Raw genomic sequence first — 11385 nt, 5'->3', positions numbered from 1 at the left:
CTTGATGGAGACTAATGTAATCAAATGAATCAATACTTGTTCATTTACATATTATTAAGTCAAGAACAGTCTTCTGAGGGAATTTTTTATTGTTTTTGTTACATTTTTATTGTTTTTATTACTTTTTTAAAATTGATGTTTTATTACTTCCCCAGAAGTCTTATCAGATTCACGAATTGATAACTGATGCAAGCTACTGAGGGAGGACTACAAAATTATTTCCATTTCATTATGCTAATATTAATGTGAAATTATCCATTTCTTTCCCCCTAAGAACAGCTGACCAATTGAAGGAATCACCTTCAGAGATTCCTTGACATCCTTGTGACAGAGTGTATAGATGAGAGGATTGAGAAGTGGGGTGATGACTGAGTAGAAAATATCCACAATCTTATTGATATTTGACTCATATTTTACTGCCGGGTGGACATACATGAAGATGAGGATACCAAAGTAGATGGTTACTACAGAGAGGTGGGCTATGCAGGTAGAGAAGGCTTTGCGTTGGGCTGCAGCTAAGGCCATAGCTAAGATTGTGGCCAGGATTTGGGCATAGGAAGCCATGGTAAAGGCTATGGCTCCTAGGATACTGGCAATGCTAAAAGCATAGCCTACTGCTTGAATGACATATGTGTCTGTGCAGGACAGGCGCAAAATCTGATCTGCATCACAGAAGTGGTTGATCTGGTTTGGTGTGCAAAAAGAGATTTGTGCAAGGAGGAAGGAGGAGAACATGGGACAGAGGAATCCCACAAACCAGCAGATCCCAGCCAGGGTTGCACACGTTTGGGGACTGAACAACAGTGGGTAGTGGAGTGGGTGAAAAATGGCAGCATAGTGGTCAAAGGCCATGGTGGTGAGGATGAAGAGCTCAGTGGCAGCCATGGATAAGAAGAAGTAATACTGAGTGATGCAGCTGGGAACTGAGATGACCCCTTGGGCAGTTAGAAAGTTGGCCAGCATCTTGGGCACAGTGACTGTGGTATACCAGAGCTCTACTAAGGAGAGGTTGCAGATGAAGAAGTACATGGAAGTGTGGAGGTGCCCATCCAGGGCCACAAGGAGCACAATGAGCGCATTGCCTACTAAGGACAAGAGGTAGACCAGGAGGAAGAGGGAGAAGAAGAGCACCTGGAGATGTGGGGAGTTGGAAAATCTCAGGAAAACAAATTCAGTCACCAATGTGCGGTTGACTTTCTCCATTCAGCCAGTTGAGTCAACTGGACAAGGAAAGGGGGGGGGGGTGTTGTTTGAAGATCTTAGATGTCCTGGGTTATGTGGTTATCTAGTGATCTCTGGCCAACCACTATGGATGCTCAGTCTCTCAATATTCCCTTCTACTTACTCCTTGGCTACCTCTCACTTTCTAAATAGTCACAAGTACCATATTTCTTAAAAAGTAGATACTGAATATTCAAAGCCATCTTTTTCCCCTAATTTAAATAGATATGCCATATTTCCCAGGAGTACCCATAATTTCCAGGAATTAGAGGAGAAGGCTCTGAATCTATGGATCTTTCTATACTGAGCATGTGACATGCCTTACTTCCACATATAGATTGAATCATATGTTGATATGTTGATGCCAACTTCTTTGGCATAAAATCCCCAGCAATTTATGAATTATTCTGATATCTCTACATATTGCTTACTGTATACCCTTGTGCCCTCTCTGACCCTAAGATTCTTTCACCATGAAGCTTGTAGAGGATGTGGAATCTTCCTGTTCTGTTATTCTCCTGTTCTGTCAATGGCCATTGGATCTCCTGAGGTAAAGATGAAAAGTGTGTCTGCCTTTTGTACAGGTTTCAATATGGATGGAATAGAGAGACTTCTGGATCTCTCAGGTGGAATAGGAAGGATCTTTCTTAGTTAAAGGTAAAAAGAGGAACATGTTTCAAGAGGAGAGGGTAAATTCAGGTTGGGATTCTCAGGTGGGAATTTTGAGATAGATTAGGGTCTTTAAAGGGAAAACAACTATTATTGATGTGTGAGCAAACTCAAAGAGACCAGAAATGCAAATTCAGAGGAAACAGGCTTTCTGGGTTAATATTAACATTGGGAAGGATGGAGATAATAGTATTGACACTATACATAGGAGTCTTACACAGATTTCCAATTCTTGATTTTCTTTCTTTGAAGTCCCTCTAAAAATGGAAACATCAAAAGTATTCATCATTAGGAGTTAAAATAATATGCTACACACCAAAATCATGGGTAATTATTCTGACACAATGTAAAGACAAAAAGTGATACAATGCAAAACCCAATATCTGATATATATTCTGAAGTGTCAGATTATTGTAAGATTACCAGTCACTTTAAATGTAGGTTTCTGTTTCCAAACATCTTATAATAAAGATGTTTTTATACCATGAGAGGCAGTTTTAATTAAACTATTTATTTTGATGTCAGAGGTTTGTTGGTAACAGAGAAAAGACTAGAGAAATTGACAAGTGTTAAAAAACAAATATCACCTGAAATTTTCACATTCAGTGACTGGCAATGTTTATATTTGAAGTGTTTATTTACAGGCTATTTAATTTGCATGCATGCATTAAACATGCTTATACCCACACAGAAATGTACACTTGAGGCCACAAAAAGACATTACCTTAATTTCTCATTTTCTTTCAATTCTCCTTTCACCAATTTGGTAAGGACTTCAGCCCGTCTTCCTTGTTTAGTAGTCCTTTGTAGACTCTGCAAATCTGGCCTCCTCTGTATGTCCATAAAAATGAAACTTTAGATTTACTAGTGGGTTTTTTTTCTTGTTTTCCCAAAGCTCATTCTAAATCCACACTTCCTGAGGAGTCTGCCCCCTCCTAGCATTGGTTGCTAAGTGTTATGTAATAGAAACAAAACTCCAGACCCCAGTCTCCATCTTCTCCAGACCCCGAGTGTTAAAGAGGGAGTTGAGAGGAGAGAATTTGGTCATGCTTATGAGGAAGGAAAGGTTTCTGAAGACAGGCTGTCCCTTCTACTGGCCTTCCAAAGGGGTAAGATAATTAATTTTTAATTTTTCTTCACATCCAGAGAAAAGGGGTGTCTGTGGAGAGAGGAGGCCTGATTTCTGGTTTCTAACCTGGATTCAGCCACTGGGCTTGCTTACCAGCAGCATCTAACAAAAAAGGAGACATACGGGATATGATGTCATGGGACCTTAAGACAGAGAAGAAAGAGATAGGCCCTGCTTCTTTGAATTACTGCTTTCTGAAAGGTTATAGAAGATGAATTCTATCTAAGGGTATAGGCCAGAATTAGGGTCTGGAAGGGTAGATGAGTCAGGGCTATGCTAGATTTTAGATCAAAGAGTAAAAGCATTAGGAATTTGGTATGAGGCCTCTAGCTGAGACTTAATTGGAAGATGAAGATGAGTAGGTTGCCAAGACTATGGGAGCTGGTTACCACTGTCTAAGTGAATCATTCCAAGAGCTAAAGCAGAAGCTTCTACCAGCAGGGAAGAGATGAAGCTTTACCAATACGTTGTTCCTGTCCCCTCTCACTCCCAGCAGTAGGCGGGTGTGGGGAGCTGGTATGAGAGGTCAATTCTCTCCTATGTACTCCAGCTGCTAGTGCTGGCTGTTGACTAGGGTGATTTTAAAAAAAAGGGAATTTAAAGTAAAAATTGTGATTGAAACTTAAAAATAAACAGGTCTTTGTGTGCAAAATTGTACCTTAACAGAAAGAGGAAAAGGACAGCTTTATTAACAGTTTTAACACTTTTAAACTAAAGGTGACTCACAAATGAGGGAGTCAGACTGAGGATCATTAAGGAAATCGGCTAGCCAATGGATAGAGAGGGAACAAGCAGAGTGTAGCTTATGCCAGTTATTACAAACATAAAACTGTTTCAAATTTACAACCCATACCTTAAGTTGCTTTAGTAAAAAAAATACCAAACTACACATTTATATACATATACACACAACATACACACACACACACACACACACACACACATTCTGATGAACATTTAACATTCAGCAAACACAATGGTCAAAGGATGTTTTAGGCAGCTTTTCTTGTTCTTTGTAGAACCAACAGGATCCTTCCTGCCTCAGTGCCTTTGGTTTGTAAAATAGCAACCATCCTTCTTGATTCATTTAAGAAGACTTAGCCAGCTGTCCTAATCTAATGACCTTTACATTATGGTGTTTAGAGAGGGCCATGGAGTTAGATTGGCAATTGGACCTACTAGTTCTAAGACAAACACTTCATCTACATTGAGTAGCCTGAAGCCCAGAAAAGAAATAAAGAGGTGGCTTTTTGAGTCATCCAAGTGGTGTGTACTAATGTGAGAACTGGAGCTTTCTGGTCTTCTGGTCCCCAGGTTCACCTGTCGGTTTGCAATTTTAATCATATCTTTAATTCTCATGTGAATGATTTTTATCTTTCTCAAGGGACTGGCAAATTTTCTCAGAATCCATGTCTCACAAGACCTTTCTTTTTCCAGGGATAGGTTCTCAGCATGCTGCTAGACTCAAGATGGGAGAAATAGTTTTGCACCTGACACTTTCACTTTTTTCCCCATTTATACTTTTTCCCTCCCATGTAGTTTTTCCTCCTTTGTAATGAAAATGCTGGCCAGTGATTGGTGCAGCCACGGAATGGGTTTTACAGGTCAGGTGGTTTTACAGGGAAGAACCTAAAATTCAGCTCTAACCATTGAGTTAACTCATATAGAGAATTATGTGGATGGAGAGAAAATGTGAAAGGTTACATTGTTCATTTCTCTCCCACCAAACTATGGCTTAATATTTACCTTATATTGCTCAACAGTGGTTGCTTTCATGTGTTTCTCTTCTAATTTGACTTTCTTCACAGTTTTGCAAAGAAAAGTGACATAATCAATTATTTTCTCAGTGATATCTTAAAGTTCATTTTTAATAAAATTATATATTTACCTGGTTTAAAAATTAAATAGTAAATGAAAGTACAAAATAAAAAGTAAACTATTTTGATACTTCTCAAGAAGTTTCAGAGGGAAACTTGAATGAGAGAAAAAGTGAATTCTCTAACATGAGAGAGTTGAAAGGGCAATTCCTTAATTACTAGCTCAGATTCTAGGCATGAATATTACAGTGCAAGTGATGATAAGCACAACTTCCTGTTGGAGAATGGACAGGGTGGGGAAAAAGGAATTTCTGAGTATAATTCAGCCCTCTCCCTCACCTCAGCAACTGATGGAGGATTTTTTCTTTCTCATTAAACCTCACATTTTTTTTTTCTAGATAGGGGAAGAAGTATATTTGGAGCTTCAGTGAACTAAAGAGGAGTGTGGAGTACTCCTCTTCAGTTCAGTGAAGCTCCAAATATCCTTTGAAAGCATCCTATGCTGACTTTTCTGGGCTTCAGTTGGCTCTCTCTCTCCCTCCCTCCTTTCTAAAATAGGGATAGCTCAAAATAGTTCTGAGCTATTGGAGGGACTATCTGGCTCACCTTCATTAATTACACTCCACCTTTATGTTTCTAATCTGTTTTGTATGATCAAGGACAGGCTTTAGGCAGAGGTCAGGAGTGGAGAGGTTAATACTCACCAATGATGAGAATGAACCCGGAATGATGCTCAGCTGGTTTAAAAAGAAAGGGCACAGCTTTTGCCTTAGGAGAAACAGTGAGAAAGATCAACTGAGGAAGAAAGTTTGGAGAGAAGTTCCAAGTGCCCCTCTTTTGGAACTATATTCAGCTTAGATGTTAGGGGTTCCTTGAGGCTGTGAATCTTCAGAAAATTCTTCCAGTTTATTTTTCATTTATCAAGCCTTCAAGCTCTGGGATGGTTGCCCTGGGTGTGGATTGTTATTGGTGTGAGACTCTTCTCAGGAAAATGTCCCTCCCAAGATGCAGGCATAGAGAGGTGGCACACAGAGATGACTGTCAGAAACTTGGCAGACAAACAACTTCCTAAGGGGCAAAGAGCCCTGTCAGGGCAGGCTGCTCCCTGGAGAGGGACCACTTCTACCTGTCCTTGTGGGGAGCAGGCTGATTGGGCCAAGTTCTACCCTCCTGCTTTATGAAATGTCAGCACTGAGACTACAGGTTCTTGAATTAAGGATAAGATGTCATGTTCTTCAACCACATCCACTGAACAAGCCCACCCCACAATGGGTCCTGTAGTCTCAGGATCTTCTGCTACAATCACTAATGACCTTTATTAATGGAAAGTGCATCTGATACTTCTTTCGGTGTTGAAAACAAATATTTTCTCTTAGGCATTAGGCAAAGCCTTCCTTTGTGGGGGTAAAGACAGGAAGGCATGGAAAAATCAGCAGCCATTTCCCTGAGCTACTGAAGGAGGAAATCCTTCCTGCAGATCTGTAATGGGAACAGAAGACCCCCACACCAAGTCTGAAGAACGATAATTACAGTAAAATTATATTATTTTACTCTAAGATAATACTTCTTTTTCTTTCTTCCAATTTTGGAACTTAAACTTTAATCAATTTCCTCAGAATATGTTTGAATGGTTACTATTTTTGTAATGGTGATACATGATTTTCTAAGTTTTATAAAATAAAGGGCCATAATGGCCTAGCAGGATTCCAGTTTGTTAGCATTTCATATTTATAAATCATGTTATAGAATTCATGAACATCCTCTTCTCTTCCCCTACATTCCTTAAAATTATCTCTTAAAAGAACATAAACAGACATTCAAAATTAATGAAGTAGGGCTGGCGTCATAGCTTAGTGGTAGAGCACTTGTCTAGCCTGTGTGAAACACAGGGTTTGATTCTTAGCACCCCATATAAATAAATAAAGATCCATTGATAACTGAAAAAAATATTTTAAAAATAATGAAGTAAATGCCATGTATTTAAAACCTTAAGGGACTCCTTATTTAAGGTACTTAAATAGTTAAGGACCAAGCCAAGCTGGAAAATAATATTGGAGGGAATATTTCTGTTGTAAATTTTAATGTTGAATCTTCATGAACTCTACTACTTCTCATTAAATTTCTTTGTTCCACTAAGTATTTTCTCCAAATTTGATAACCTGTCTTAACAAAATTCTATGAGAGATTTCTGATATTTCTTTCATATGCTTATTATTGAGGGCAATACATAGGCTAATTTTATACATTCTCCATTCATTTCTGCCTAGACCCTTATATAGTTGATTGATTAAAATTACTATTACTGGCATATCACAATATAGTTTTAATGTCAAAGCAATATAATTAAATTTTCATGAATAGGTAACATTTTATGTACTTTTTCTAATCTGTACCACCCAAAGTTATTAGTATTTTGACTTCTATTGACTTCTATTGACATAACAGTTATATATATATATATATATATATATATATATATATATATATATATATTAGAAATGTATGCTACTTGATATATGTGAGAATAGAATACATTTTGACATAATTATATAAACATATATTTCTAATGTGTTATTTAGAAGGCTGCTTTAAAGCCAACTGGAAAGTCCACAAAAGCTCATCTGATGCATGCTCTTTCTCCTCTCCCCGATTCTGTGTTTCTTTGTTTCTTATTGCATCCTAGGATATAGCAGAGAGCTATAGATAAAGCAGAGAGCTCTGAATCTGGCCAGAGATCAAATTCTAGCTGTATGACTGACCTTTCATGTGAGTTTGGACAGTTCATTTCACTCTCCTGAGTTTTCTTTAAAGTGAAAATAGAACTTATTATTTGCTGCAGTTATATTTTACACAGTGTCCTCGAACCTGGACATAGCCAGTATGAAATCCTGCCTTGCTATAGGGGGAATGCAGGGTTAGATTCCTGTGGGCCTATGGTCACATTTTCATCAACTGATTAATAAATAGCCATGTTTATTTTTCTGCTTAAAGACATTTAATAAATATTATTGACTAACATTGAACTCATGACTCAAGTCTCTCTAACAACCTACAGAATGAGAGAAGATTTCTGCCACTTGCTCCTCAGAAAGGATATATCCAGAATATATATAGAATATGTTAGTATTCTCTCTCTCTCTCTCTCTCTCTCTATATATATATATATATATATATATATATATATATCAAGAAACTTAATATTTCTAGACCTCCAAATGACCCAATTAATTAATAAATGGACAAAAATACCTAAACAGATACTTTTTAAAAGAATAAATACAAATGGCCAACAAATATATGACAAAATGTCAACATCTCTAGAAACTAAGGAAACACGTATCAAAACTACATTTAGACTTCAATTCACTCCAGCCAGAATACTTATACCTTCTTGGAGGGACTGCAAATTATGATAGCCACTCTCTGGAAAGCAGTACAGAGATTCCTCAAAAAAACTAGAAATGGAACCACCATATGACCTAGTTATCTGACTCCATGTTATTTATCCAAAAGAACTAAAATCAGTATAGTATAGCAATACAATTCAAAATATCCAACTTATGGAACCAGCAAAGATACCCTTCAACAGATTAATGGATAAAAATGTGAGATATATATATATATATATATATATATATATATATATATATATATATATATAAAGGAGTTTCAGCCATAAAGAAGAATGAATTATGACATTTGCTTGAAAATGGATGGGACTGGAGAACATTATGGTAAAGTGAAATAAACCAGACTCAACATGTCAAAGGGTGAATGCATTTTCTCGTATGTGGAAGGTAAAGCAAAATTAGGAAATAAAAAAGGGGGGGTGGGAGAATCCCATGAAAAATTGAAGAGAAATCAGTGGAGTAGAAGAAGAAGATTGATGGGGAGAGACGAGGGATGGGAAAAGAGATAACAGTGAAATAAAAGTGAGCAAACTGTCCTATGTACATATATGAATATACCACAGTGAATTTCTCCTTATGTATATCCATGAAGTTGTGTTGTACTTGGACAAAGGATAGGCCTTTCCCTGATACAAAAAGAATTTCTTAAATTAATAAGAAAGGTAATTCAAATCAAAATAGATAAAGGATATGAAAAGGTGAGCATGTAAAGACAAACAAATGGAGGAAGATATTCAGGTTGTCATTGCTTATTGGAAATGCATATAAAAACAATGATTAGGCAATACATTTAGATTAGCAAATATGAAAACTGTGTTAAGACCCGATGCTTATGAAAAGTCTGAGGTTTTCTTTTTATGTTCTTTTGAGAATTATAATTGCAATCTGGCAATACTTATTGGAATTATGAAAGTGCATGTATTTTGAGCCAAGAATCACTTTGAAAATTTATCTGCTGAAAAGGAGAGATTGATAGGTAAAGACTTATAGAACAGGAAATCTAGTGCATCACTGTTTGTAATAAAACATACTGATAATGATCTAAATATCTAGTCTTAGAGAAATGGTTGAGTTCAATAAGGTATATTCAAGTTAAAGACTCAATATAAGAACTAAAACCATATCAGCACTGTACATGTGTGTGAGAATGTATTTATAAAAGTATTTTCATATTCATGGAGCAAAGTGTAGAAAGATACACAACTGATTCTGAGCCTGGGTTACATGAGGAGGAGCTGAGTGGAGGTTTTATGGGGGAAATGCATATGAAAGATTAAAGAACAGTAGAAAGACTTGACAAACAGCTCTAAACACCCCCAAACATACATTATATGGTACTGTTATATGATACACAAAATCATATGTCATGTATATTTTTCTGCAAAAAGACATTTTGTTTTTATTATTATTGTTCAAAACATTACAAAGCTCTTGACATATCATATTTCATACATTTGATTCAAGTGGGTTATGAACTCCCATTTTTACCATGTGTACAGATTGCAGAATCACGTTGGTTACACATCCACATTTTTACATACTGCCATACTAGTGTCTTGTTGTATTTTGTTTGCTGCATTTTCTATCCACTACTATCCCCCCTCTCTTCCCCTCCCTTCCCCTCCCCTCCCTTCTTCTCTCTCTACCCCATCTACTGTAATTCATTTCTCTCTTGTTTTTCCCCCCTTTCCCCTCACCTCCTCTTATATGTAGTTTTTTTTATACCAATGTAGGTCTCCTTCCATTTCCATGCAATTCCCCTTCTCTCTCCATTTCCCTCCCACCTCTTGTCCCTGTTTGATGGTAATCTTCTCATGCTCTTCCTCCTGCTCTGTTTTGAGTTGCCCTCCTCATATCAAAGAAGACATTTGGCATTTGTTTTTTAGGGATTGGTTAGCTTCACTTAGCATAATCTGCTCTAATGCCATCCATTTCCCTGCAAATGCCATGATTTTGTCATTTGTTAGTGCTGGGTAATATTCCATTGTGTATAAATGCCACATTTTTTTATCCATTCATCTATTGAAGGGCATCTAGGTTGGTTCCACAGTCTAGCTATTGTGAATTGTGCTGCTATGAATATTGATGTAGCTGTATCTCTATAGTAAGCTCTTTTTAGGTCTTTGGGGAATAGTCTGAGAAGGGGAATAGCTGGGTCATATGGTGGTTCCATTTCCAGCTTTCCAAGGAATCTCCATACTGCTTTCCATATTGGCTGCACCAATTTGCAGTCCCACCAGCAATGTATAAGTGCACCCTTTTCCCCACATCCTCACCAGCACTTGTTATTGTTTGAATTCATAATGGTGGCCATTCTTACTGGAGTGAGATGGTATCTTGGAGTGGTTTTAATTTGCATTTCTCTGACTGCTAGAGATGGTGAGCATTTTTTCGTGTATTTGTTGATTAATTGTAAGTCCTTCTCTGAGAATTGTCTGTTCAGGTCCTTGTCCCATTTGATGATTGGGTTATTTGTTTTCTTATTGTTTAATTTTTTGAGTTCTTTGTATACTCTGGATATTAGGGTTCTATCTGAAGTGTGAGGAGTAAAAATTTGTTCCCAGGATGTAGGCTCCCTATTTACCCCTCTTATTGTTTCTCTTGCTGAGAAAAAAAATTTTTAGTTTGAGTATGTCCCATTTTTTGATTCTTGTTTTTAACTCTTGTGCTATAGATGTCCTATTAAGGAATTTGGAGCCCAACCCCACGAGATGTAGATTTGAGCCAACTTTTTCTTCTATCTGACAGAGCGTTTCTGGATTGATATCAAGCTCCTTGATCCATTTTGAGTTAAATTTTGTGCATGGCGAGAGAAAGGGATTTAGTTTCATTTTGTTGCATATGAATTTCCAGTTTTCTCAGCACCATTTGTTGAAGATGCTGTCCTTTCTCCATTGCATGCTTTTAGCACCTTTCACAAATATAAGGTAGTTGTAATTTTGTGGATCGGTTTCTGTGTCCTCTATTCTGTACTATTGGACTATTGGTCCACCTGCCTGTTTTGGTACCAGTACCATGCTGTTTTTGTTACTATTGCTCTGTAGTATAGTTTGAAGTCTGGTATCATTATACCATCTGTTTCACTCTTCCTGCTTAGAATTGCTTGCAAAAAGACATTTCAACAAGAAAATCTCTACTG

General features: G+C 37.2%; 1 protein-coding gene across 1 annotated transcript; it reads right to left on the bottom strand.

The window, feature by feature from the left end:
* Nucleotides 1-240: 240 nt before the first annotated feature.
* On the bottom strand, nt 241-1203 carry LOC113200081 (olfactory receptor 6Y1-like). Its single transcript, XM_026413374.2, has one exon. The coding sequence runs from the start codon at nt 1201-1203 to the stop codon at nt 241-243; it is 963 nt and encodes a 320-aa protein (XP_026269159.2).
* Nucleotides 1204-11385: the final 10182 nt, after the last annotated feature.

Source organism: Urocitellus parryii, chromosome 8 (genome assembly GCF_045843805.1).
Source record: "Urocitellus parryii isolate mUroPar1 chromosome 8, mUroPar1.hap1, whole genome shotgun sequence".
NCBI classification, from domain to species: domain Eukaryota; kingdom Metazoa; phylum Chordata; class Mammalia; order Rodentia; family Sciuridae; genus Urocitellus; species Urocitellus parryii.
The sequence above is the reverse complement of the archived record's forward strand: the minus strand, read 5'-3'. Positions and strand labels throughout refer to the sequence as shown.